The 27,063-nt window shown below is 60.8% G+C and overlaps 1 protein-coding gene across 2 annotated transcripts in view; it reads left to right on the top strand.

Moving 5' to 3' along the window:
• The window catches only part of COL6A2 (collagen type VI alpha 2 chain), a 37,284-nt gene extending 18,909 nt beyond the window's left edge, over positions 1 to 18,375 (top strand). The window contains exons 2-28 of one of the 2 annotated variants that reach the window (XM_027128882.1): positions 1,928 to 2,067; positions 2,221 to 2,819; positions 3,091 to 3,111; positions 3,857 to 3,922; positions 4,559 to 4,612; positions 4,695 to 4,739; positions 5,052 to 5,078; positions 5,307 to 5,333; positions 5,432 to 5,476; positions 6,053 to 6,106; positions 6,536 to 6,598; positions 6,865 to 6,927; positions 7,183 to 7,272; positions 7,943 to 8,005; positions 8,575 to 8,637; positions 8,865 to 8,927; positions 9,244 to 9,306; positions 9,558 to 9,608; positions 9,916 to 9,951; positions 10,195 to 10,257; positions 10,358 to 10,420; positions 10,594 to 10,629; positions 10,811 to 10,856; positions 11,200 to 11,352; positions 11,525 to 11,977; positions 12,086 to 12,124; positions 17,289 to 18,375. In XM_027128882.1, coding sequence (XP_026984683.1) covers positions 1,929 to 2,067; positions 2,221 to 2,819; positions 3,091 to 3,111; positions 3,857 to 3,922; positions 4,559 to 4,612; positions 4,695 to 4,739; positions 5,052 to 5,078; positions 5,307 to 5,333; positions 5,432 to 5,476; positions 6,053 to 6,106; positions 6,536 to 6,598; positions 6,865 to 6,927; positions 7,183 to 7,272; positions 7,943 to 8,005; positions 8,575 to 8,637; positions 8,865 to 8,927; positions 9,244 to 9,306; positions 9,558 to 9,608; positions 9,916 to 9,951; positions 10,195 to 10,257; positions 10,358 to 10,420; positions 10,594 to 10,629; positions 10,811 to 10,856; positions 11,200 to 11,352; positions 11,525 to 11,977; positions 12,086 to 12,124; positions 17,289 to 17,887 — 3,084 coding nt within the window. In that variant the 5' untranslated portion in view covers position 1,928 and the 3' untranslated portion in view covers positions 17,888 to 18,375. Of the gene's footprint in view, positions 1 to 1,927; positions 2,068 to 2,220; positions 2,820 to 3,090; positions 3,112 to 3,856; positions 3,923 to 4,558; positions 4,613 to 4,694; positions 4,740 to 5,051; positions 5,079 to 5,306; positions 5,334 to 5,431; positions 5,477 to 6,052; positions 6,107 to 6,535; positions 6,599 to 6,864; positions 6,928 to 7,182; positions 7,273 to 7,942; positions 8,006 to 8,574; positions 8,638 to 8,864; positions 8,928 to 9,243; positions 9,307 to 9,557; positions 9,609 to 9,915; positions 9,952 to 10,194; positions 10,258 to 10,357; positions 10,421 to 10,593; positions 10,630 to 10,810; positions 10,857 to 11,199; positions 11,353 to 11,524; positions 11,978 to 12,085; positions 12,125 to 14,994; positions 16,123 to 17,288 lie in introns of those variants that run through there. The other variant, XM_027128971.1, reaches the window with a different exon arrangement.
• The last annotated feature ends 8,688 nt before the right edge of the window (positions 18,376 to 27,063 follow it).

The raw sequence follows: 27,063 nt of genomic DNA, 5'->3' as shown, positions 1-27,063 counted from the left end.
TGTGTGATGTCTGTGTGTGGCGTGTGACGTGTGTGTGGTGTGCTGTGATGTGTGTGTGGTGTTTGTGATGTGTGTGTGTGATGTCTGTGTGTGTGGTGTGCTGTGATGTGTGTGTGGTGTTTGTGATGTGTGTGTGCGATGCCTGTGTGTGCTGTGTATGTGTGATGTCTGTGTGTGGCATGTGACGTGTGTGGTATGCTGTGATGTGTGGTGTGTGTGTGATGTCTGTGTGTGTGATGTGTGTGTGTGGCGTGTGACATGTGTGCATATGGAGAACAGTGCCAAGCTGGGCAAGCCTCCCCTCCGTTCTGTCCCCTCTCATCTGTAGCAGACAGGACATGGTGGGCCTTACGGTGCCCTCTCTGCGGTCTCTCCTCCATGGAGCAGCGGGGTGAGGGGTAGTGGAGGACAAAGCCGGGCCCGCATCTCGTTGGTCAGCCCTGACTGGCCCTCTGACTAAGGTCCCACGGTGGCCGTCGCCGGTGGCTGATGGCTCTGGACCCTTGGCTCTGGCTGGTGCAGCCCGACTCCCTCTTGGCCTCTGGGTGCTTCTGAGCCCCTGGCCTGCCCCTCACCCCACCTTCTTAGTCCTCACCTCAATTGAGCGTTGCCCCCAGACCTCCCTAAACCAGACTCCTCTCGGCCAGGAGCTTCCTTCCTCTGGCCATTCCCTCAGTCTGGGCATATCCATCACCTCCTGCAGGAAGCCCTCCTGGATCTCCTGATACTCCCACGGGGCTTGCTTTAACCTCAGCAACTGTCGCCACCCTCGGGGTCATGACCGTTACCTGTAGCCTCACAGCTTCTTGAGCTAACCATGACCCCATGCGGAGGGAGGCAGGACCACGTCCTGTGCACCCCTAACTACGCCAGGAATAACCCCTCTCACCTTAAACCCAAGTGCAAATTCACCTCCTCTCAAAAATGAGAGGTTTCCACAGCGTTGAGGGGCATCACCACGAAAACAGCACCAAAGCGCCCCTGACGCCTCTGCTTCCCTCCAGAGCCCTCCAGGTGCCTCCTCTCGCACCCAGCCATGCGGGGGCCCAGGCTGCCAGCAGAGCCCAAGTCCCCAGCAGGGCTGCATCTTCACCAGGTTCACCCTCTGTTCCAGGGGCGCCAAGTGAACCAGTTTGCAGGGTCCCCACTGGAACAGCAGGGTGACAAGCCCCTTCCTCGCCTTCCCACGAAGTGTTCCCCTTCCCCTCACACCGTGTCCCCAGAGCCCAGCCAGCCCACCCCGCCGCACCTCGAGGTCCTCTCACTGCATTTGTCCGGCAGAGGGTGCGCTCGGCTGCAGAGGCCACAGCATCAGGACCACCTCAGGCCCCGCAGAGACATTCCAGGGCGCAGTGACCTCTCTGGAGAAGGGTCCCCTGCACCCTGTGCAAATGTCCCACGTCCCTCAACAAAGCAGGACCCGGAGGCCACTGCCTGCCAGCCCTCCAGGCCTGTCCTTGTCAGCGCCCACGTTCCACTCCCCAGGCCGTCCCCTCCCCCCAGTCAGCATGGCGTCCAGTACCAAGGCGCACCCCGGCCCAGCCTGGGCCTTTCTCCCCTCCCCGGGTGCCCCTCCTCCCAGTCGGCCCCAGCGACCCCTCTGCCCTGCCCACCGCAGGACCCCCTCTGTCCTCACTGATGCCAGTCACTGGCTTTTCAGTTCCCAGGACGCACCTGTCTGCCCAGCGCACCCAGGGTCTGCAGGGCAGGGAGGAGTGGCGAGCGTCCCACCCGGAGCGGAGCCCAAAGCTTGCCGTCTCTGCTCCCAGTCAATGCTTGTGGCCCATCCAGGGCAGGGGGATAGGAGCCCCCTGAGCCCAGCTGCTGGCCGGCCGCGTGTGTGCCGCCCCCACCGTCTGGGGAGTAGGGCTCGGACCGTGCTGTGCGCGCGGGGCACCGTCTGCAGCGCCGCCCTCCCTTGCTGCAGGATGTCGGGGCGCACGCGCACGGCCAAGATGCTCCCAGGCCCCTGCTCCGCCCTCCTGCTCTGGGGCCTCCTGGGGGCCGTCCACGCTCAGCAGCAGGAGGTCATCAGCCCCAGCAGCTCCGAGAGGAACAGCTGCCCAGGTACCACCGGGGTGGGTGCGGCGAGGCCGGGCGAGGCCTGGGCGGGGCCGGGGGGCGGGGGCGGGGCGGGCTGCGGGGAGGCGGGGCGGGCTGAGCCCGGCCCCAGCCCGCGCAAGGGCCCCCGGCGCCGCGGTGACTCGTGTGCGTCCCCAGAGAAGGCCGACTGCCCGATCCACGTGTACTTCGTGCTGGACACGTCGGAGAGCATCACCATGCAGTCCCCCACCGACAGCCTGCTCTACCACATGCAGCAGTTCGTGCTGCAGTTCATCAGCCAGCTGCAGGACGAGCTCTACCTGGACCAGGTGGCCCTGAGCTGGCGCTACGGCGGCCTGCACTTCTCCGACCTGGTGGAGGTGTTCAGCCCGCCCGGCAGCGACCGGGCCTCCTTCACCAAGAGCCTGCAGGGCATCAGCTCCTTCCGCCGCGGCACCTTCACCGACTGCATGCTGGCTAACATGACCCAGGAGGTCCGGCGGCACGTGGGCAAGGGGGTGGTCAACTTCGCGGTGATCATCACCGACGGCCACGTCACGGGCAGCCCGTGCGGGGGCATCAAGCTGCAGGCGGAGCGGGCCCGCGAGGAGGGCATCCGGCTCTTCGCGGTGCCGCCCAACCTGAAGCTGAACGAGCAGGGCCTGCGGGACATCGCCAACACGCCGCACGAGCTCTACCGGAACAACTACGCCACCATGCGGCCCGACTCCACCGAGATCGACGAGGACACCATCAACCGTATCATCAAGGTCATGGTGAGTCGCTGGGCCGGGGAGGCCACGCCCACCCGCCAGCAGCAGGGACGTAGCGTGGGGCCCAGAGCCTTGGGATCCGCTCACCCGCGTGGCAGGGGGCAGTCCACCGCTCCGGGCCTCAGTTTATCCCCTCTGAGTGAGGTGGCTGAAGAGGGTGGGCCCCGGGCAGGGTCCTGTCTATTCCGGTGTTCTGCGTCCCTGCCCAGACTCGGAGCTGACCATGTCTCCAGCTCTCCGCTAACCAGGGTTTCTCTCTGGGTCTTTTCCGCAGAAACATGAAGCCTACGGAGAGGTGAGAGCGTTTCCATCCCTGCCGGCCCTGCCGGGAGCTGCCTGGGGCCTCTGACCCAGCAGAGACGATCACCCGCGCCCCACTCCCTGGGGCTCCCGAGGTCTAGGACAATGAGGGGGGCCCGGCCAGGGAGCAAGACCCCTCAGCTCCACGTGGGGCCTGAGACTCGAGTCTGGACAAAGGGATCCTGGCCAAAACCAGGCTGTTTAAACGCAGGAGGTCAGCGTTAGGGTCTACACAGCCGAAAGATGAGGGTCGAGGTTGAGGGTTGCCCTCTGGGCTGATGGGCTCCATCCACCCGAGGGAGGCCAGGAGAAGGCAGGTGGCCAGCTGTGTGCCCAGCACGGGACCTGCAGCACAGGACCTGAAGCCTGAGCTTCCCCAGCACCAGCTCACAGCCCAGGATACTACAAGCGCACCCTTTCCTGGAGCAGCTGCTCAATACCACAGCGATTTAATATGCAAGCACAGGGGGGACTGGCCAGCAGCGATTTAATACTTTCTACTGTTGGTCATTGCTTAATGCAGCCTTGATTTCCAAAACTTGACTAGAGCACTGGTGTGGACCCCTGAACCCGCCCCTGGTGGGCACAGGGGCCTCCTGGGTACCTCCCAGGTCTGTTCCATCATGCAGCCCCCAGCTCAGCGTGGCCCAGTGTCCAGTGGGCCACAGGCTGCACCCCCTTCCTCCCTCCTGGGACTTGTGGTGCTAGCCTCATGCGCTGCCCCTTGCTTCCTGTTTCAGTGCTACAAGGTGAGCTGTCTGGAGATCCCCGGGCCCCCCGGCCCCAAGGGCTACCGCGGACAGAAGGTAAGATGCCCAGACGACCCGAGGGGTCTGTTTCCCAGGAAAGCCCCCGACCTGTCTTGAACTCCAGATTTAGGGCCACTGCACCTCGGATGGACTCACCACTTCTCACCCTGGCAGAACTAAAATTCAGTTTTTATCAGCTGCCTTTTATATGGCATTTTGAGAAAAGGAGGAATACTTTTTAATTAAGATTTGCCCATAAAAGACTCCTGTAAAGTAAACAAGCATGTTCAAGTACATAAGGAAACATGAACTCCGTCGCTCTTGGTAATATGGCGCTAACTCACACAGGGCATTCAGGCCTGTCATTTGTTACATACGTAGGTTTTAAGAGGTTAGGTTGGCCCTGCATTTTCGTAACAACAGAGGTGTAGCAGATGAAATCCTTCCACAATTACTGCCAGGGAATCAGAAACACCAGTGATTCATGTCAAACAGTGTAAAGGCAGGAGAGGGAAAGAGACCTCTGAGGACATGAGACAGAGCGTTTGAAACACCGTTACAGGGAAAGTTATTACCAAGTGGCTTCTTTCTAAATTCGGGAGAGGGGTGTCTGCTCGTCTGCCAGGCCGCTGGCCAGATGCATCTGCTGCCTCCCCACCTTGATTTATTCCTTTTTCTTTCATCTGCTTTCAGGGCGCCAAGGGCAACATGGGTGAGCCCGGAGAGCCTGGACAGAAGGGGCGACAGGTGAGTACCCTCCACACCCCGTCCCGGCGGCCCCCGCTCCCCACGGCTGAGGTTACATCCACGGCCCTTTGCTCTTCCACAGGGAGATCCAGGCATCGAAGGCCCCATTGGATTCCCAGGACCCAAGGCAAGTTGCTGCGGACCCTGCCCAGGGGGCGGGACACGTGGGGACAAGCCAAGGGCTCCCTGGCTCCAGGCGGGGCCGGCCGCTGGCGTCAGGATGTGCCTGGCGTGGCCCACCGCTCCCACCCCTGCCCCAAGGAAGGGAGGCGCTTCTGCATTTCCAGCGACGTCCCTGGTGGCGCCTCTGCACCCGAGCCTGACGACCACCACCCCACCCCCATCCCCCCACCTCCCCGTCCCTCCTTCCTCCCCCAGGCCTGCTGGGTCCCAGCACACACACACTGGTAACGCTGCTTTTCTTTCCTTCCGACCTCAGGGTGTTCCTGGTTTCAAAGGAGAGAAGGTGAGAGTGGACTCTGGGCGGCCAGACCTCACATGGCCCCAACCCTGGCAGCAGTGTCCGGCAGCGAGCCGGGGGTCCGTGCTGGGGCATGGGACCCGGTGTCGTGCTGGTAGTAGCCTTCTGGGGCCGCTCTGGCCTCGTGTTTTGTCCAAGGGTAGACTTGGGCCTAATGCAGTGGCATCTGTGATGTGTCAGCAGCGCTAACTAGCCTCGTTTCCTCCTGTGCAGGGCGAGTTTGGAGCCGAAGGGCGGAAGGTGAGTGGACAGGCGGGCGGGGGCAGGGCGCCTACCTCCCCACTGCTCAGAAGGAAGGAGCATCGGGGCTAACAGGGTCCCTCCTCCCTCTCCTCCAGGGCGCCCCCGGCCTGGCGGGCAAGAACGGGACGGATGGACAGAAGGTAGAGTGCGCTGGGGCTGCGTCCCTGGGCGGAGCAAGGGTGCCCGCGAAATGACAACCACGCCCTCGAGACTCCCAGGTCTTTCCAGGGGCCAGGCCTCTGGGCATCTCTGGCCACTGCGCGCAACCTGTGGCTTGGGTGGCCCGTGGTTGCATCTACCCAGTGGACACAGGACACACGGGAACCTTGCAAGAGCGGAAGTGGACATTTGCTCCTGAAAAGCAGGGCCGGCCTTGCAGGAATCTCCCTGCCTGGCCTGCAGACCCCACGTCTGGCCTGACTGGTGGTTCACACACGTGCACAGGTGCACACAAACAGCACACACACAAATGTCACAGGTGAGCACGCACCATGCATGCACGCACACATGCACACTCCTGGAGGGTACCACAGGCACTCATGCTCCCGGCTGCAACCCTGGAGACTCTGGACCGCCACCCTGACAGCCACTGACGCACACGTCCACAGTGGGGTGCCCGGTGCACATAGACCCGGCACCACTGACCTCTGTCATCGGGGCTTGTGTCCTCCGAATCCTGGCCCTGACGCACCTTCTGCTCCCCTCTTCTCCTTCAGGGCAAGTTGGGGCGCATCGGACCTCCTGGCTGCAAGGGAGACGCCGGGGATCGGGTGAGCACAGCGTCGAGGCTTTGCGTCGAGCCCCTGGCCCTGAGAGATGCTGGGCGCCAGGCGGGGGTGGGGAGGGCAGCCACCAGCCCTGCAAGCTGCAGCGGGAAGCCAGTAGCTGGGCTCCTCCCTCCAGCCCCTGCCTCGCCTGTCCCGGAACCCCGCCAGGGTTCAGCCGGGGTTGGGGTCACAACATGACGAATGGCCTCAGGGGCTCCCGGGTCAGGTGGAGGGTAGCTGCTTCCAGAGTCCCGAGGGGCTCCCGGGCCAGCGGCTTGTCCAGTCTGCCCACCCAGGCCGGGGGTCCCGGCAGCCAGTCCAACGATGGGGTGCTGGTCACCCTGCCCCTGGTCAGCTGGCCCTGACCCCACAGGGAAGATGCAAGCGCAGCTCCCGGCCAGAGCCCCAGCACAAGCCTCTCCCTTCTTGCAGGGCCCAGATGGTTACGTGGGGGAAGCCGGCAGCCCTGGGGAGCCGGGAGATCAAGGCTCCAAGGTAGGCGGCCTGGCCAAGGTGGCGGGCCGGCCAGAGCAGAGGGGGTCGCCAGCCTCCTGGGGGCCTTCTCCCTGCCCGTAGCACTGGGCCGAGACGCCCAGCAGAGAGGCCCTGGCCCTGCAAACCAGGCAGGGGGCCGTGGGTGCCCACACGGGGACCTGCTCCACAGACACGGGAGGGGAAGCGCGTGCCCCCAGCCCCGCCAGGGTCCTGCCCCACTGCTGGCATCTGAAGAGCATGAGGCTGATTTCTCCAAACCTTTCCAGGGGGACCCTGGCCGCCCGGGACGCAGAGGGCCCCCGGGGGAAAACGGGGCAAAAGGAAGCAAGGCAAGTGTTCCCGGCGGGCTCCGGCTGCACTCCCGTGGTGCCCCATGGCGGGGGGTGGGCAGGCAGGCCAGCCCTGGGCCCTGAGCGCCCCCAGCTTGTCTGTCCCTGCTGCCAGGTGACGGCGCACCGCACCGCGAGGGAAACACGGCCCCACCGGAGACGGCGGGCATGCGTCCGCACGGGCTGGGCCCTGCCCACAGGTGTCCGCCCGCCTGGGCAGGTCACGGCCGTAGCTGAGCTGTCTCTTCCCCACAGGGCTACCAAGGCAACACCGGAGCCCCAGGAAGTCCCGGTCTGAAAGGAGCCAAGGGTGGGCCTGGGCCCCGAGGCCCCAAAGGCGAGCCCGTGAGTTCACCCGCGCACAGGCCCTGGGCACCCCGGCCGGCCTGCCGCACCCTCCCTCAGGGCTGCCTCAGCGCGCGCTGCTCTGGACCTCTGGGCCCAGCGTCCTCCAGCCTCTCCAGCTGAGCCTCCTGGCCCCCGCACGGCAGCCGCCATGGAGGGCAGCTGAGGAGTGGCTTGCGGGGCCCAGGCACGCCCCTGCCGGACGCGGTGCCCATTAAGTGGCCCCGGGGCCCCACCTGCCCCGCTGGCAGGACCCCCCGAGGGCTCAACCTAGACCCAAGCACACACTCTGCAGGTCCACACGGCAACCGCACCCAGCCGTCCCTGAGGGTCTCGCCACGGGGTGGGTGGAGCCCAGTCCCAGGGCTGACCCCCAGAGGGGACGCATCCCGATCCGGAGGGAACAGAGGGACTTCGCGAAGAGCTGGTCCAAGCTCGGTCCCAGTCACGTCACCTGAACTCCCGGACTTACAAGCTCACCAGCCCCCGTCATTTCTTAAATCCTTGTCTGGGACCAAACCGACCCAGCAGAGGACAGGGTCTAGGCTGAGGCCCTCTGGAGGGGCCCCCAGACCCCACAGCCAGAGTCCTTGTGGGGAGAACAGAGTGTCGGGTTCCAGTGGGGCTCCCACCCTGGAACCCCACACTCCCACGTGCCTGTTCTCTGCAGGGGCGCAGGGGAGACCCTGGAATCAAGGGCAGCCCAGGCAGCGATGGCCCCAAGGGCGAGAAGGTGAGTGCCCGCACGGGGGAGTCTCGGGCGCTGTCTGCCGTGTCTGTGTCTACACCGGAGTCTCACCGTGGTGCCAGTGGAGCCCCTGTGACGAGGGATGACCAACACCCCCTCCACGGTCCACCTAGGAGAACAAAGGCAACCCCCGGGGCCTGGCCGTCAGGGTGCACTCCCTGCAGGGTCTGGGAGAGCAGTAGTTACTCCCTGATCAGAGGCCTGGGCAAGGACGGTTCCACGCACGCCATGCACAGCTGTGCAGGCTGTGCACTGCTCCACCCCCCAGCATCCCCCCCACTGCCCCGCACACATGTGCTCCTGTAGCTGGTGCAGGAGGTCTTTGTCTTTGTGGTGAAATCCAAGGGCAGCCATTTGCCTGTGAGATGTGGGGGAAGGTCTCAAAGGAGGGGGTCCCTCCTCTGGGACTGGTGACCCCTGCCCTGCTGCATGAGGCCAAGCGGGTAGGCCTGCTGTTCCAGCACCACCCTCCACCATCTGGGGCCTCATCCCCGGGGAGCTCATGATGCCCTCTCCTCACCTCCCCCAGACTAACCTGGCCTCTCTTCCCACAGGGGGACCCTGGCCCTGAGGGGCCCCGGGGCCTGGCTGGAGAGGTTGGCAACAAAGGAGCCAAGGCAAGTGGGGCAGCGGGTGGGCAGCCACAAAGGCCACATACCCTCCTGGGGTGGCACCGCCAGGGCCCCCTGCCCCTCTCCTGCCCTCCACCCTGCAGACCCTGCCTGGGGCCACTGGGGTCAGGGCTAAGGACCTTTTGGAGGGCAGCAGGGCCCCCTGCCCTTGCCGAAGTCCACAGTGAGTGACAACAGCGTCTCTGAAGTGCCCTTGTCTCTTTTCTCCCCAGGGAGACCGAGGTTTACCTGGACCCAGAGGTCCCCAAGGGACTGTTGGAGAGCCCGGGAAGCAGGTCAGTAGCAGGATGCCTGGGAGGGCCCATGGCTTTGCGTCCTCCTGTCCTCGGGCAGGCAGGATACTGTCCGCACAGTAAACCTGGGCAGCGGGACAGGGAGCCCAGGGCCCCCATGCACCTCACTCCGCCATCCTGCCCTGAGGGGTCAGGCTTTACCAGGCGGGGGGTGTGCCGGGGGAGCCGGGACGTAGCACGCGGAGAGGAGAGACCCTCAGGACGGCCAGCCCTGCAGGGCAGCGATGCTGCCTGGGGGTCAGAGCTGGATGAGGTCAGCCCCGTCTGTGCCGACTCCCTGCTTCCTTTCTGCCCTCAGGGATCTCGGGGAGACCCTGGGGATGCTGGCCCCCGCGGAGACTCGGGACAGCCTGGCCCCAAGGTATGCCCCCTCCCCACCCGGCAGGCAGGTTGGGCCAGGGCTCCTGAGTAAGGCTGCCGGGAGCATGCCTTGGTGAGGGAGGATATCAGGGGCCTGGGCAGCAACCTCCCATCCCAGCCCGTGTTCTCACCCTCAGGGGTGGCGTGTCCTCCCAAGGCGGGCCCTGCCCACCCACCCCCAGTCCAGGCCGACTGACTCAGTCTCCACCTTTTCCACTGGCCCTGCCCTGACTGGCCTCCCGTGTCCCCTAGGGAGACCCCGGCAGGCCTGGCTTCAGCTACCCGGGACCCCGAGGAGCACCTGTAAGTCCTGGGGGGGGGCAGGGACTGGGGAAGGGGGTGGGCACTGTCGGGAGGGCCTTCCATTGACTGGAAGGTTCCTGCTACTTCCTGCCAGGGCCCCCCGCCGGGCCCAGGGTGAGGCTGGGGTTGGGGGCAGGGGGTGACCATCAAGAGCAGAGCAGGTCCCCCGGGAATCAAATGTTCTCCCATAGCCTCTGTGGCTCTGTACAGATTTCGATGCCCAAGCCCACCCGTCAGGGAAGGGAGGGGGCTGCATGGCCATCACCCCTCAGCCCAGTGCTGAGTGACCCCTGTGTTTGCTTCCCAGGGAGAGAAGGGCGAGCCTGGCCCCCGCGGCCCCGAGGTACGTACCGCGGGGTGGTCTGTGCAGCGGGCCTCCGTGCTGAGCTCTGCTGGTGGGAGCGGGCCGCGCCCTGAAATGCCACCCTGTGGGGCTGCATCTGACAGCCCCGCACTGCTGAGTACAGGTTCCTCCTGAAAAGGCGTGTCCCTCTTGGGCAGATCCCTGGAGGGCTGGGGGACGGCAGGGGAGCAGTGCCAGCTGCCAAGCTGTCTGCGTTGTTAACACGGGTGTCCTGTGTCACAGGGGGGCAGAGGTGACTTTGGGTCCAAAGGAAAACCCGGGAGGAAAGGCCAGAAGGGCGAGCCTGTGAGTACCTCTGCGCCCTGTCGACGGTTGCCCGGGGCAGGGCCGCGTGGGGGGACCACCCAAGGTACTGCTGGAGCCCACCTGCCCTTTTCCTTCTCAGGCAGATCCTGGTCCCCCTGGTGAGCCAGGCCCGCGGGGGCAGAGAGGAGCGCCAGGACCCGAGGTAGGTCAGTCGCCCATCCCTTTGGCCCTCGGGCCACGGTCCCTGGGCCATCCAGGCCAACGGGCACCCCGAACCACGCAGGGGTCCTGGAGTGGCCACTGAGAATAAGTCCGGCCCTCCCAGCCTCGGCCATGACAGGTGTCACCTCTCACTGATATCCTTCCTCCTTCCAGGGAGAGCCTGGCCCCCCAGGAGACCCCGGCCTCACGGTAGGTTTCAGTCGGGGTGGGACTCAGGGTCCTTCTCCCTCCTAAAAATCTGAAGGGCAGGTCAGCAGGGGTGAGGTCAGAGCAGGGGGTGCGCAGGGACCACAGGCTTCCTGCAGAAGCGCTTCCAGCCCCTCCCCAGGGTTTGCGCTCTGGGCTGGGGGCTGACCCCGCTGTGTCACAGGAGTGCGACGTCATGACCTACGTGAGGGAGACGTGCGGGTGCTGTGGTGAGTCGCGGCCCCCACGCGGCTGGACTGGGACGCTTGTGTCCTTGGGGGCTCTTGTCCCGGGGTCAGGGTCATCTGTCCGAGTCCTCCCCTCCCGCTCACGTTCAGTGTTTCCCACGGTGCACCTGGCTGCACGCCCCTGGGGTCTCAGGCTGTCTCCCTGGGCCGGGGGTCGGCGTTGTCACCCGCCCGCCCCTCCCCGCCTGCTCGCCACGCCCTCCGCTCGCCACGCCCCCCGCTCACCCCGCCCCGAACGCTCACCCCTCCCTGCCTGCTCGCCGCGCCCTCCTCTAGCCACGCCCCCGCTCACCCCGCCCCGCCCGCTCACCCCGCCCCCCCGCAGACTGTGAGAAGCGCTGTGGCGCTCTGGACGTGGTGTTCGTCATCGACAGCTCCGAGAGCATTGGCTACACCAACTTCACCCTGGAGAAGAACTTCGTCATCAACGTGGTCAACAGGCTGGGGGCCATCGCCAAGGACCCCAAGTCGGAGACGGGTCAGCGGCACCGCAGTTGGGGGGGCGGTCCGGCGGGGCAGGGGGCACCAGGCCGCGTTCTCGAGCAGAGGGGCCGCAGGACGCCTGAGGTCCGGGTAGAAATCCACGGGAGTGGTCTCGGAGGGGTCCTAGCTCTGCCGAGGGCCGCCGTCACGCCCGCGCCCGCCCGCAGGGACCCGCGTGGGCGTCGTGCAGTACAGCCACGAAGGCACCTTCGAGGCCATCCAGCTGGACGACGAGCGCATCGACTCACTGTCCAGCTTCAAGGAGGCCGTCAAGAACCTTGAGTGGATCGCGGGCGGCACCTGGACGCCCTCAGCCCTCAAGTTCGCCTACAACCAGCTCATCAAGGAGAGCCGGCGCCAGAAGACCCGCGTGTTCGCGGTGGTCATCACAGATGGCCGCCACGACCCCCGCGACGACGACCTCAACCTGCGGGCGCTGTGCAACCACGACGTAACGGTGACGGCCATCGGCATCGGGGACATGTTCCACGAGAAGCACGAGAGCGAGAACCTATACTCCATCGCCTGCGACAAGCCGCAGCAGGTGCGCAACATGACGCTTTTCTCCGACCTGGTGGCCGAGAAGTTCATCGACGACATGGAGGACGTGCTGTGCCCGGGTGAGTCCGGAGGAGAGGAGGGGAGGGGCGTGTGGCCGGGGAGGGGCCAGGTCTCCGCAGGCCTCCGAGGGAGCCACCGGGACCCCCACCTCTTTTCCTCTCTCCTAGACCCCCAGATCGTGTGCCCGGAACTTCCCTGCCAAACAGGTAACGCGGGCACCGCTGGCCCCCCAGGAAAGCCAGCAGCCAGGGCCAGGGGGAGGGTTGTGCAGGGACCCTAGGAATTGCCGCTGCAGCCGCCCCAGTGAGAAGCCTCGGATTCCAGACCCGCGGTGGCCTGGTCTCCGGGACCCCGGCACTTCTGAGGAGGGGGCTCAGGGTGCAGTTGACGTCTGGAGTCGCTCGGCCACCCCACCCACCTGGCGCATGTGGGGAGGGGGTGCGCTAAGCTCTCGGGCCGCTGGTCTCGAACACAGATTCACGGCCTCTTGGGCTGAGGTGCCCAGAGGCACAGACACCCCAGGGCCGCCCGGCTCCTGCAGGCGGAAGCCCTGCATCCAGTAAGTGAAATGGCTGGTCTTAAACCCTCAGGGAGGCGAACACATCCAGAGCCACCGGGGCAGCTGCAGAGCGGGCCTCTGCCCTGACGCCCTGAGCTGCTGCCTGGCGGCTGGGGTTTGCTCTTCCCTCCAGAGCAGATGTGTTTAGGGGGCCGTGCCTCGAGCCCTATGTGGTTGCACTAGAGTGGGAGGCTGGGGGCTGGGGTCCCTCGGGGCGGGGAAGGGGCAGGATGCATCGACCAGCTCCTCTGGGCATCCTGCTGCTGCCTCAGAGGGGCCCCCGGGGCCGGCTCTGGGTGGTAGGTCCTCCGCAGCAGGCGGGGGGCAGGGTAGTCGGGCTGGACTGTTGGCAGGTCCAACACCGATGGGAACCTTGGGGCCTGCGTCCACATCCATGTCTGCCACAAGGTCAGTGTTCCAGCAGGCTCCTCCCAGGCGTCAGGGGGCCCCAGGCAGGTTCAAAGGCGCCAAGGCCGCCTGAGGTAAGGGACCGTGTTGAGTTGGGGACGGGGGTCCACACACTTATTCTGACAGAGAACTTCCAAGGAAGTGCTCGCCAAGATTGTACCAATGACTATGCCATGGCCGTTGGCAAGCTGTGGGGTCATCCCAGAGACGGCCTGGGCTTGGGGGCCCCAGAGTCAGCTAAAGACGGTTGTGTGTGGCACGCAGAGCCACCCCAAACCCCAGAGGCTGGCCCAATAGCGCCAACCCCAGCCTCCCCCGGGGGCTAAAGGGGGTTGGGTCCACGCAGAGACCCAACTAACCCCTGGTCTGTGCCCCTGCCCTCAGGGTGCCTGACTCCTCCCAGGGTGTGGATGCCGTGGTCAGCTTGGCCCCTCGAGGGCAGAAACCTGACCCAGCCCCTGGTGCCAGGGCCCCGCGGTGATTTTGCTGGGGACGCTGTGAATTTCTCGCCATGGGGGAGTCCGCTGAGGGTCTCTGTAGATGTTCCTCATCAAGCTGAGGGTCTCCCATTCCTAGGTACTGAGAGTTTATCGTGAACGAGTGTGGGATCTTGTCAGAGGCTTTTTCTGCACCTGTTGACACGATCAGTTGGTTTTTCCTCTTTAGCTTTGCTGATGTGATGGATTATGTCCATTGAGTTTTGAGCGCTGAACCAGCCTTCCAGACCTGGGATAGATCCCACTTGGTCATGACGTATAATACATATATATTGTTAGAGTTGATTGCTAATATTCTATTGAGGATTTTTGCATCTGTGTTTGTGAGAGATCTTGGGCTGTCGTGCCCTTTCTTGTGATGTCTTTGGTTTTGATGCTAGAGTAATGCTGGTGATCTCACTTCCCCTGAGCCTCCAGGACCTGACAGTGAAAGGGAACAGCCCCCTTAGGGACCCCTCCCCTGTTCTCCTAAGTCCCCCCTCTGCTAAACGCACAATCTCCTTCTCCTTTAAAGCGATTTGAAATTTCCCAGTAAATTAGACATTGTGCCCAGAAGGGAAGGAAGAAGCTGTAACGACAGAATATGCGTTTACAAATGGCCTCCTTGACATGAGTGGACCCTGGCGCGCTCGCCGAGGGCTGCGCAGATGGGGCGCTGGGTGGACGCGGCCTGCCCTGGCACAGCCCTGACCTACTGGGCCAAATGGCCCCTTCCACCCAGAGGCTCAGCCACATCCTGGGCTTGGACCAGGGCAGGGGGGCAGCTCAACTGGGGCAGAACCACGAGGCTGGCAAAGAGCAATAAAGGCGGACGCCAGGCAAAGGCGGCCAAGGCAGGTCTTCTTCCGCGACAGCTGCTGCGGGAGGGGGAGAGCCAGGGAGACCCGAGCCCTGCCCCCCACGCCAAGGCAGGAGGCTCCGGAAGGCTGGGCGCCCCAAAGGAAGGGCGCAGGGCAGGGCTGGGGCCGTGAGGCCGGGCCACCCGGGCGAGCTAACTGGACGTGTCCGAGGCACCCTGCGGAGAGGAGGCCGTGTTGCGCCTGGAGCGAGGGGCCCGGAGGGTAGGCCCTGACCTCCCCCAGGACGGGATGGGACGGGAAGGGGAGAGCGTGGGGCTCCCTGAGCGTTTGCTCTCTGGTCCTCAGGGCAACAGCGCAGGGCAGGGAGGTTTACATCTGAAGGTGAAGGGCGGAGGATTTGTAATCACATGCCGGCTAGAGAAACCGCCCTGAGAGGGGCTCTGGGGGCCCAGGTGCCTATCACAGGCCGGGCTGGAACAGGCAGGAAGTTGTCCCAGTAGTACTGAGCATTTTAAGGGGCTGGGGTCGTCCCAGGGCAGGGCCGCCAGAACCCGGTTAGCCTCAGCAGCCGTCTGTGCCGAGAGTCTTGCAGTTCTCGAGCTTCTGCTCCCCGTCTCCTCCGGGCTCCCCAAAGCCCCATTTGCTTCGCCTTGGCGCCCCGTGCTGACCACGGGGGAGCTGCAGCCTCCCCGGCTCCTCGTCCGACCCCCTCGCTGGCCTCTTGGTCCCTCCTCGTCTCCGAGGAGAGAGGCGGCTGGAGCCCCGATCACGCCGACCAAGTCCCTGAAAAGCTTCTCTGGAATCCCCCGCAGATGGACCGCGGCCTGGCGGCGAGCCCCCGGTCACCTTCCTCCGCACGGAAGAGGGCCCGGATGCCTCCTTCCCCAGGACCATCCCCCTGATCCAAAAGTTGCTAAACGCCACGGAGCTCACACAGGACCCAGCCGCCTACTCCAGGCTGGTGGCTGTGCTGGTCTACACCGCGGAGCGGGCCAAGTTCGCCACAGGAGGCGAACGGCAGGACTGGATGGACCTGTTCATTGACGCCTTTAAGCTGGTGCACAGGGACATCGTGGGGGACCCCGAGACCGTGCTGGCGCTCTGCTGAGCCCACAGGGTGCGGCCCCCCAGCTGCAGGAGCTCCCAGGGGCTGCCTACCTTACACTGCGGGGCTGAAGACAGCAGGAAGCTGTTCTCTTGGTCTGGAGGCCGGAAGTCCAAAAGCAAGGTGTCCCAGGGCCGCGCGCCCTCTGGGCCTCTAAGGGAGGCCCTTCCTGCCTCTCCAGCTCCCGTCTCTGCTCTGTGGACACCTGGCCTCTCCCCTTCCCCCCCCGCCCCGCCCTGCCCCGGCCTCCCTCCTACAGGGACACTTGTGTGGCATTTAGGGCTGGATAATCCAGGAGGGTCTCCCCATTTCACGGGAATTATTAGTTGAATTCCGTCTGCAAAGCCCTTTTGCCATGTAAGGTCATAGTCACAGGCTCCAGGATTAGGACGTAGGCATCTCTTCGGGGCCGTTATTTAGCCGAAAAGAAAGAGGGAAGACCAGAGCCTCATAAACGGCCCCAACTCCCGGATTCACCTCTGGCCTCTGTGCCCAGGTCACCCCTTGTGCGCTTCTCTCGCCCCCCTGGTTGATACATCGAGAACCCCCCAAACCAGCAGTCCCTGCGTTTCTGACTCTAACCGCAGGGACTTAGAGGCCCAGGGGCACACAGGGAATTCGCTGGGCAGCTCCAGCTCTAGCTCCAGCTCTGTGGGTTTAAGCCAAAGCTGCTCTTCATCTGCACTGCCGTATAAATAAGCTCCTTTAAAAAAAAAAAAAAATCTGCCAGAAACACTCGCTGCTCCGCGGGTAGCCCAGTACTGCAGGTGACACACCCAAGAGTGTCCTTCAGGTGCTGTGAGTGCATCTCATACGTTCTATAAAAGCTGAAAAACAAGGAGTGTGAATGTGTGCTGTGGTCAGCGACCTGCTGGGGCGAATTGCTTGCTCGCCTGGACCTCGGGGATTGCCTGTGCAGGGGGGCGCCTGGTGCCCGCGGGGCCACGCGGGATCCTGAGCCCCTCGTGGTTGGTGCCACAGGTCAGGACCTCCTTCCGATGGGATCCCTGTGCTCCCGGCCCTGGGTCAGCACGCCTGGGCTGTGAGCGGAGTCCTCTCCTGCCCAGGTCAGGAGGGTGCCCATGGGGCTGAGAGCTGGACCCACGAGGGAGGACCAGCCCCGCCGTTGCCGAGCCCCGTCGGCCGTTAGAGCTGAGATCTCGGGAGGGGCTTGGCTGCGCGTTCCTGGACGGAGACCCAGCCTGTGGTCCCGTGCGCGGAGCGGGTTTTCAGGCTGTGCAGAGGCGCCCACGTCCCTCAGAGGCCCAGCCTCAGCCCTGGTGGCAGCCTTGCCCTCACACTGTCCAGTATGTCCTGGGCTGGTGACTGCCCGGAAGAGGCAAGGGTCTCAGGTAAACGGGGAGTCACCCGGGCTGCCACACCTGTGCCCACTGCCCACCAAAGCCTGAGCCAGTCGAGGGGACACAGGCCCCTTCTCTCCCTGATGCTCCCAGGGCTGGGAGAAATACGGCCCAGCCTCCAGAGGTGGGTCCTCGCATCTGGGGATCTCCATGAGGTCTTTGTACACGATCACAGGTGTGATGACACCTCTCTCCCCCACCCCTACTACCCATGCCCTGTGGTCCTTTGGGCGCATCCAGTTCTTGGGCCAAAAGAAGGGGCTTTACTGATCCCTGCCTGCCTGCCCGCGAGGCCTGAAGGAGGTCACTGGGCAGGAATGGTGCTGGGAGAGTGGAAAGGGACCCCGCAGCCTCAGGTTTGGGGACATTTCCTGGTGGGAGCACAACCAGGAGAGACGGTGTCGGTCCCAGGGAGACAGGGTGGGAGCCTGGACCCACGTCCTGGGTGCTGTGGAGGGCTCCCGACCTCCGGTGACCTTGGGTGAAGTTCCGGCGGTCTGAGTGGCTCCCGTGGGTGCGGTATGCGCCGAGAGGCGGGCGCAGGGCGTGGCCGGGGCGGGCGTGGCCCGGGGGGCGCGGCTGGGGCGGGGCAGCGGGGCCTCACCCAGGTCGCCCGCGCACCACCCCGTCTCGCCCCCAGAGCTGTACGTGGCCCAGTGCACCCAGCGGCCCGTGGACATCGTCTTCCTGCTGGACGGCTCCGAGCGACTGGGCGAGCAGAACTTCCACAAGGCGCGGCGCTTCGTGGAGGAGGTGTCCCGGCGGCTGACCCTGGCGCGCAGGGACGACGACCCGCTCAACGCGCGCGTGGCGCTGCTGCAGTTCGGAGGCCCACGCGAGCAGCAGGTGGCTTTCCCGCTGACCTCCAACCTGACCGTCATCCAGGAGGCGCTGGCGAGCGCGCGCTACCTCAACTCCTTCTCGCACGTGGGCACGGGCATCGTGCACGCCATCAACCAGGTGGTGCACGGCGCGCGGGCCGGGGCGCGCCGCCACGCCGAGCTGGACTTCGTGTTCCTCACGGACGGCGTCACGGGCAACGACAGCCTGGAGGAGGCGGTGCACTCCATGCGCAAGCAGAACGTGGTGCCCACCGTGGTGGCCGTGGGCAGCGACGTGGACGCGGACGTGCTCTCCAAGATCAGCCTGGGTGACCCGGCCGCCGTCTTCCGCGAGAAGGACTACGACAGCCTGACCCAGCCTGGCTTCTTCGACAGGTTCATCCGCTGGATCTGCTAGCGCCCCCTGCCCGCCCCCACCACCAGCCCCGCGACCCCTGCCCCGCGGGTGCTGTCCTCCTGTCCGTGGTGCTACTCAGACCCCACCTGAGAGGTCCAGCGCACTGACGGCTCAGTCTCTCCACGTGTGGGTGTAAAGTCAGGAGCGGAGGACCCCCGCCCACCCCAGCTCCTACCGGGGACCCCGCAGCCCTGGACACCCTGAGCGCACTGTCCCTCCTCACCATCCACCCTTGTCCTGCCCTCTGTGCCTTCCCGGGACCCCAGAGGCTTCACGGGGAGCACGTCTGGGGCTGGCCTCCCTCAGCCCAGCCTCATTCCCAGACTTGTCCTCCCGCGAGTGCCCTCCAGAGGCTCTCTGCCAGCCCTCGGGCCCCGCTCCCAGGTCTCTGGGCGTCACCTCCCCCATCAGACTGAGCTGTGACAGCAGGCCCTGCACCTCCCTGTGTGCACACACCCCAGTCCAATAAAGGCTTTGAACCCCGCTTGCTCCCCAGCTTCCAAGTGTCTGTGCCAGTGGGGATGCTGAGACCGTTCACAGAAGCCCCAGGACTGATCATACCCCGGGGTCCCCCGGATTGCTCTGTGCACCCAGAGGGTGCCGGGCCTGGCCCCCTGTCCTTACAGGCACCCCACTCCCAAGGGCACCGACTGGATGGCCTCAACCGTGGAATCCACCTTTGTCTAGTTGGCTTTGGGCTGAAAACAAAGTATTTGGTCAGTGAAGTCTCACTCTGTCCCCAAAACGGGGCCAGAGAACTTTAGGGATGTTTGCTGGTTTGCATAAGGATGTTTGTGGATAGAGATAGATGATAGAGAGATGACAGATGATAGAAAGAGAGGTGATACAGATAGATGGTAGATGACAGTACACAGATGAGAGAGATAGAAAAATAGATAACTGATAGATTGATATATAGATATAGAGAGATAGGTACACAGATGAGAGATGATTGATATATAGATAATAGCTAGATGACAGGTACACAGATGAGACAGAAGTAGATAGATAGATAATTGATTGATAGATAGATGATAGATAGATAGGGGAGAAATGAGAGGCTCTTTCTGGCAGCCGCAGTGACTTTTTGTCCAGACGCCCAGGTCTTTTAAGTTCACCCTCTGGGAAGTGCCCTGTTAAATCCCAGGCTGTTTAGTCTGCTGGGCCTGGCCTAACAAAGTATGTCAACCTGGGGGCTTCAACAACAGCCTGGAGGCCAGCAGTCGGCAGAGTCCCGGTGTCCCCAGGCCGCGCCCCCGCTGACGGCTCTCGGGAGGGACCATTCCACGCGCGCCAGTTCCTGTCCCTCCTCCACGGCCCGTCTGTGTCCACGTTTCCCTCTTGGACAGTCATTTTGAATTAGGGCCCATTCTACCCCAGGATGACCTCATCTCAACTAATTACAGATTATGTTGCAACGTCTCTATTTCCAAATAAGGTCAGATTCTGAGGTACTGGGGGCTAGGACTTCGACATGGGAATTTGGGGGAGGGGGACACAGTTCAGCCCAGAACACGATGACACCCTGTTGACCCCCCTTTGGGGGTGACTGACTCACTTCCGCCTCTCCTGTCATCTGCCTACACGGCCTGCAGCTGAAAGGCAGGGCGTCACACCGAGTATCTTCTCTTCCTCTGCCCCCCTCCCTCCCCGCAAAGAACAGTACAAAACGCCTGCACGAGAAAGAGAAGAGCCCGGCAGCCCCAGGCCTCAGGCCGCAGGGCTGGCGCCTGTGAACTTCCCGGGGGCGGGGCCGGGGGGGGGGGAGGCAGGGGCGGCGCCTGTGAACTTCCCGGGGGCGGGGTCGGGGGGGAGGCAGGGGCCCCTCCCTCCACGGATCTGGAGTTCTGTCCGCTGGACCCTGCACGGGGTCCCCTCTGCAGAAGAAAGGACGTCCCTCTCCGTGACTCCGGCCTACGACCCCGGAGAGCAGGTGAGCGGGGTCCTTCCCGGGCGCAGGCCACCTTGGGGACCGCAGGGCGCCCGCCACGCTGGTGTCCCCCGCGCTCTCCCCTGGGGCCCCGACCTCCCTGGAGGGCAAGGGCACCAGCTCCCTCTCAGGCCCCACGTCCCCAGCCCTCCGCCCCTTGGAGGGACGCTCAGACACACTCCCTGCCACGTGTGGTGTCTGAGTTAGGATTCTGCGTTTCCTACCAGAGCCTTCCCTCATACACACGGGACACCCTCAGGCCCTCTCTACAGCCGGGGTTAGCTGGGTCCCCACTCTGCCTGCTCACCGCCACCCAGCCCCACTCGGACATGGATCCTGTCTCCTGAGAGCAGGGGGCATGAGTGAAGGAGACTCGGCACAGCTGAACCCAGATGGGCTCACCTGGGGCCAAGGCCACGGAAGGAAGCCAGCGGAGTGGCCATGGAACCCGCCCAGGACGGCCGCTGTGCAGGCATCACCAGCGTGCAGTCCTCGGGGGAGCCCAGCGGACTCCCCAGGCCTCCAAAGTGTGCACAAGGCCGTGGGTCCTCATACGGAGGAACCACGCCCTATTCTGCGACCGAGACAGTGTTCGAGGTGGTCCCTTAGCCGAGTGGATGTCATGCCTGTCACCTCCACCCCCACAGGAAGGACAGACGCAGGCCCTCAAAGTGGCCGTAAGGAGCCAGGCACACTCCTGCCTCTGAGAGCGGCACATCCCTCACCAGCATCGCCTCACGAGCAGCCCAGCACTAAGGCCCCTCAGCGGCATCCCCTCAACAGCATCTCTGCACAAACACCTCCTCACCCAGGACCCTCACCAGTGTCAACATTCTAATGTCCCCACACCAACGTCCCACATTAATGTCCCCTCACCACCATCCGGTCATCACTCAGCAACGGCCACACCAATGTTACCCCACCCACAAGCCCTTACGATCTCCCCCCCACACTACTGTCCCCTCAATAACTTTTCACAGCGTCTCTCAGTATCGACCCGTCACCAGCCTCCTCCCCAACACCCTTCACTTGTTCCCCACACTGACTGCCCCTAGTGTCCCCTCAGAAATGTCCCCTCACCGGCATGCCTCTCTAACGTCACCTCACTAATATACCCCAGGAGCGTCCCTCACAGACGCTCCCTCAACATTTCCTCACCGACGGCCCACAGTAACACTCACACTGTCTCTACCATTATCACTTCACCCGTGTCCTCGCACAAATGTCCCCTCACCAAGGCCTCCCCACCAAATCTCCTCACACTGTCCCTCATGAACATTCGTCAGCAGAGTCCCCACACCAACGTCCTTTCACTAACATACCCTCAAAAATATGCACTCACAAACGTCACCTCAGCGTCCCCACAAGAACACCCCCCACTAACACCACCCCAGCAAAGACCCGTCACTAACACCCTCTCAGCAGCAAGCACCCTGTCACCCACACCCCTCACTGAGGCCTCCTCGCCAGCTCCCCTCCCCAGCAACGCCTCTCACCATCACCCCTCACTGAGGCCCCCTCGCCAGCTCCCCCCGGCAACGCCTCTCACTATCACCCCTCACTGAGGCCTCCTCGCCAGCTCCCCCTTCAACGCCTCTCACTATCACCCGTCACACACGACCTCCCCAGGTGCTCCCGCTGACCCCTCTACACCACCGTCTTTTCCCCAGGCACAGGCTCCGCCTCCAGCCATCCCTAGAAAGGCCTGGGCAGGGCGCAGGGCTGGCGGACAGGGAGAGGACAGGACAGGGCTGGGGCAGGGCCCCATCAGCTCTCAGGCGGGGTTGAAGCAGAGCTGCAGCCCCAGCAAGGAGGCTGCCAGGACAAGGAGGCCACTCCGGGGCTGACAGGACACAGTCCCACAGCTCGACGGTGGCCACTCGGGCCTGACTTAGTGAGTCCCCATCACGGCTGCCCCCGAGCACCTGAGGCCCTTCCCAGACCCCTGGGACAACTCCCTCCAGGTCCAGGACTGGTGCTCCGACCAGGCCCAGCTGACCCTCCCAGGGCAGCCCCTGTGCCCCACCTCACCTGCACTCGGCTGCCTCCATCAGGAAGTAAGATTCTCCCAGGACCACCCTGTCAAGGTGTAGCTGTGCTCCCCAGACAGAAGGGCCCATCTCCCTTCCCTGCCCCCAAGGCCCCATGCCCCACCTCCGGGCAGCCGGGGATGGACCTGTGCTCGCACGGCTGGGCCTGCTGCTGTCCAGGGATGTCAGAGGCGAGGGGCTGATGCCAGGACCTCCAGCCATGGTGTGAAGGGCCCGGGAGGGCACCCACCCAGGTGGGGATAGTGGGGGGGGGGGTCCTAGTAGCATTCTCAGTGAAAAAAGAGAAACAGAAACTGCAATTAGATCCTTCTCCCCTTCCCTGTAGTTGATAAGCATATATATAATAAATTTGACTGTAAAATTTTTAACTGACTCTGTAACCAAAATGCTATTATAAACAGAATTAGAAACAAACGGGAGAGGAGCAATTGGTTCACGATGGCGGAGTAGAAGGACGTGGGCTCACTCCCACTTGCGAAAGCACCAGAATCACAACTAACTGCTGAACAATCATCAACAGGAAGACACTGGAACTCACCAAAAAAGATACCCCACATCCAAAGTCAAAGAGAAGCCACAATGAGACGGTAGGAGGGGCGCAAGCACAGTAAAATCAAATCCCATAACCACTGGGTGGGCGGCTCACAGACTGGAGAACACTTACACCACAGAAGTCCACCCACTGGAGGGAAGGTTCTGAGCCCCACGTCAGGCTTCCCAACCTGGGGGTCCAGCAACGGGAGGAGGAATTCCTAGAGAATCAGACTTTGAAGGCTAGTGGGATTGGATTGCAGGACTTTGACAGGACTGGGAGAAACAGAGACTCCACTCTTGGAGGGCACACACCAAGTAGTGTGTACATCGGGACCCAGGGGAAGGAGCAGTGACCCCAGGGAAGACTGAACCAGACCTATCTGCTAGTGTTGGAGGGTGTCCTGCAGAGGCAGGGGGTGGCTGTGGCTCACCGTGGGGATAAGGACACTGGCAGCAGAAGTTCTGGGAAGTACTCCTTGGCGTGAGCCCTCCCGGAGTCCTCCATTAGTCCCACCCATCAGCTTGATCATCTCAGGCCAAACAACCAACAGGGAGGGAACACAGTCCCACCCATCAGCAGACAAGCAGATTAAAGTTTTACTGAGCTCTGTCCACAGAGCTACACCCAGCTCTATCCACCACCAGTCCCTCCCATCAGGAAGCTTGCACAAGCCTCGTAGATAGCTTCATCTACCAGAGGGCAGACAGCAGAAGCAAGAAGAACTACAACCCTGCAGCCTGTGGGAAAACAAATATTCACAGAAAGATAGACAAAATGAAAAGGCAGAGGGCTATGTACCAGATGAAGGAAAAAGATAAAACCCCAGAAAAACAATTAAATGAAGTGGAGATAGGAAACCTTCCAGAAAATAAATTCAGAATAATGATAGTGAAGATGATCCAGGACTCTGGAAAAAGAATGCAGGCAAAGATCGAGAAGATGCAAGAGATGTTTAACAAAGACCTAGAAGAGTTAAAGAACAAACAAACAGATATGGGTAATACAATAACTGAAATGAAAAATACACTAGAAAGAATCAATAGCAGAATAACTGAGGCAGAAGAACGGATAAGTGACCTGGAAGACAGAATGGCAGAATTCACTGCCACAGAACAGAATAAAGAAAAAACAATGAAAAGAAATGAAGACAGCCTAAGAGACCTCTGGGACAACATTAAATGTACCAAAATGCACATTATAGGGGCCCCAGAAAGAGAAGAGAGAGAGAAAGGACCCAAGAAAATATTTGAAGAGATTATAGTTGAAAACTTCCCTAACATGGGAAAAGAAATAGCCACTCAAGTCCAGGAAGCACAGAGAGTCCCAGGCAGGATAAACCCAAGGAGAAACTCGCCGAGACACACAGTAATCAAATTGACAAGAATTAAAGACAAAGAAAACTTATTAAAAATAACAAGGGAGGGCTTACCTGGTGGCGCAGTGTTAAGAATCCGCCTGCCAATGCAGGGGACATGGGTTGAAGCCCTGGTCCTGGAAGATCCCACATGCTGCAGAGCAATGAAGCCCATGTGCCACAACTACTGAGCCTGTGCTCTAGAGCCTATGTGCCACAACTACTGAGTCCACGTGCCACAACTACTGAAGACCGCACGCCTGGAGCCAATGCTCCACAACAAGAGAAAACACAGCAATGAGAAGCCCATGCACCACAACGAAGACTAGCCCCTGCTCACTGCAACTAGAGAAACACTGTGTGCAGCAATGAAGACCCAATGCAGCTAAAAATAAATAATAAATTTATATTAAAAAAAAAAGTAACAAGGGAAAAACGACAAATAACATACAAGGGAACTCCCATAAGGTTAACAGCTGATTTCTCAGCAGAAACTCTACAAGCGAAAAGGGAGTGGCACAATACATTTTAAATGATGAAAAGGAAGACCCTACAACCAAGGTTATTCTATCCAGCAAGAATCTCGTTCAGATTTGATGAAGAAATCAAAAGCTTTACAGAGAAACAACAGCTAAGAGATTTCAGCACCACCAAACCAGCTCTACAACAAGTGGTAAAGGCACTTCTCTAAGTGGGAAACACAAGAGAAGAAAAGGACCTACAAAAACAAACAGGTGCAGAGATATACCATGATCTTGGATTGGAAGAATCAATATTGTGAAAATGACTGTACTACCCAAAGCAATCCACAGATTCAATGCAATCCCTGTCAAACTAGCAGTGGCATTTTTCACAGAACTAGAAAAAAAAAATTCACAATTTGTATGGAAACACAAAAGATCCCGAATAGCAAAAACAATCTTGAGAAAGAAAAACGGAGCTGGAGGAATCAGGCTCCCAGACTTCAGACCATACTACAAAGCTACAGTAATCAAGACAGTATGGTACTGGCACAAAAACAGAAATATAGATGAATGGAACAGGATAGAAAGCCCAGAGATAAACCCACGCACGTATGGTCACCTTATCTTTGATAATGAAGGCAAGCATATACAATGGAGAAAAGACAGCCTCTTCAATAAGTGGTGCTGGGAAAACTGGACAGCTACATGTAAAAAAATGAAATAAGAACACTCCCTAACACCATACACAATAATAAACTCAGAATGGATTAAAGATCTAGATGTAAGACTGGACACTATAAAACTCTTAGAGGAAAACATAGGAAGAACACTCTTTGACATAAATCACAGCAAGATCTTTTTTGATCCACCTCCTAGAGTAAGGAAATAAAAACAAAAATAAACAAATGGGACCTAATGAAACTTAAAAGCTTTTGCCCAGCATAGGAAACTATAAACAAGACGAAAAGACAACCCTCAGAATGGGAGAAAATATTTGCAAATGAATCAACGGACACAGGATCAATCTCCAAAATATATAAACAGCTCATGCAGCTCAATATTTAGAAAACAAACAACCCAATCCAAAAATGGGCAGAAGCCCTAAATAGACATTTCTCTAAAGAAGCCATACAGACGGCCAAGAGGCACATGAAAAGCTGCTCAACATCACTAATCATTAGAGAAATGCAAATCAAAACTACAATGAGGTATCACCTCACACCGGTCAGAATGGGCATCATCAGAAAATCTACAAACAACGAATGCTGGAGAGGGTGTGGAGAAAGGGGAACCCTCTTGCACTGTTGGTGGGAATGTAAACTGACACAGCCACTATGGAGAACACTATGGAGGTGCCTTAAAAAACTAAAAACAGAATTACCATATGACCCAGCAATCCCACTACTGGTCGTATACCCAGAGAAAACCATAATTCAAAAAGACACATGCACCCCAATGTTCATTGCAGCACTATTTACAATAGCCAGGTCATGGAAGCAACCTAAATGCCCATCGACAGACGAATGGATAAAGAAGATGTGGTACGTATATACAATGGAATATTACTCAGCCATAAAAAGGAATGAAATTGGGTCATTTGTAGAGACATGGACGGACCTAGAGACTGTCATACAGAGTGAAGTAAGTCAGAAAGAGAAAATCAAATATCGTATATTAACACATATATGTGGAATCTAGAAAAATGGTACAGATGAACCGGTTTGCAAGGCAGAAATAGAGACACACATGTAGAGAACAAACGTATGGACACCAAGGGGGAAAAGCGGGGGTGGTGGTGGGGGTTGTGGGATGAATTGGGGGATTGGGATTGACATATATACACTAATATGTATAAAATAGATAACTAATAAGAACCTGCTGTATAAAAATAAATAAATTAAATTAAAAAGAAACAAACTGGAGAGACATTACAGGACATGTGACGAGCCGAGGGCTGTGTCTGCACTATAAGAAACCCCCAGATTCATAAGAAGGAAAGTGACTCCAAGGAAGTGGGCAAAGAGCCTCAGCAGACAGAAAGTCAAGTGAGTTAAGCGGCCAACAGGCACGTGCTTGTGTAAAGACAAATCACTGATGATCAGTTAGACCCGAGAGCGCCGGGGCATCTTTCCAGCAGCATCTGGAAGCACAGGCGTTTGTCCCAAAGCCTGTGAAATACCTGAGACCTGGGAATGGCCTCCTGTGGGGGGTCAGCTTAGGGACACCCCTGGATTTGCCTGGCAGAGCCTCTCCCAACTCAGGTGGGGGTCCCTTGAAGACAGGGTGTCCCCAGGCCGGAGTCCCCAAAGACAGGATCTCCCCAGAGATCAGAGTCTCCCTGGGTTCAGTGTTGCCGGGGAGGGTCCCTCCCATCTGCCCACAGGGCACCCCCTGGTCTGTCACAAGAAACGGGCCACATGGTCGCTGCTGAGGATGAAAGGTGTCTGGAGGCAGAAGCCGGGCCCCCTTGGTCTTGCAGAAGGTCGTCCCACCATGGGGGGAGGGGGCAGTACCTGGGGGGGAAGGGCACGGAGCAGCGCTGGGGGGCCCTCGGGGAAGGCGGGAGGCGAGGCGGGCGGGCTGCAGGGCCTCCCGTGAGCGCCCCAGAGCCAGACGAGCCCCCCCAATCCCTGCACCCGGTCCTGCGGGAGAGGGTGGGCGCGGCGGGTCTCCCCTCGCTCAGGGATCGGTGCCCCGCGTCCTGCTGTGCGGTGGGCGCCAAGCAGGGTCCTGGGTGCCGCCCCGAGATGTCCGGGCGCCGTGGGGAAGGAGAGCGGAGACCCCGCGTTTCCAAGCCACACACACACACACACACACACACACACACACACACACACACACA

Source organism: Aethalodelphis obliquidens, unplaced genomic scaffold (assembly GCF_003676395.1).
Source record: "Aethalodelphis obliquidens isolate GAN/ISIS:26980383/991018 unplaced genomic scaffold, ASM367639v1 scaffold1, whole genome shotgun sequence".
Lineage (NCBI taxonomy): Eukaryota > Metazoa > Chordata > Mammalia > Artiodactyla > Delphinidae > Aethalodelphis > Aethalodelphis obliquidens.
Note: the sequence above shows the minus strand (reverse complement) of the source record. Positions and strands in the feature narration are given on the sequence as shown.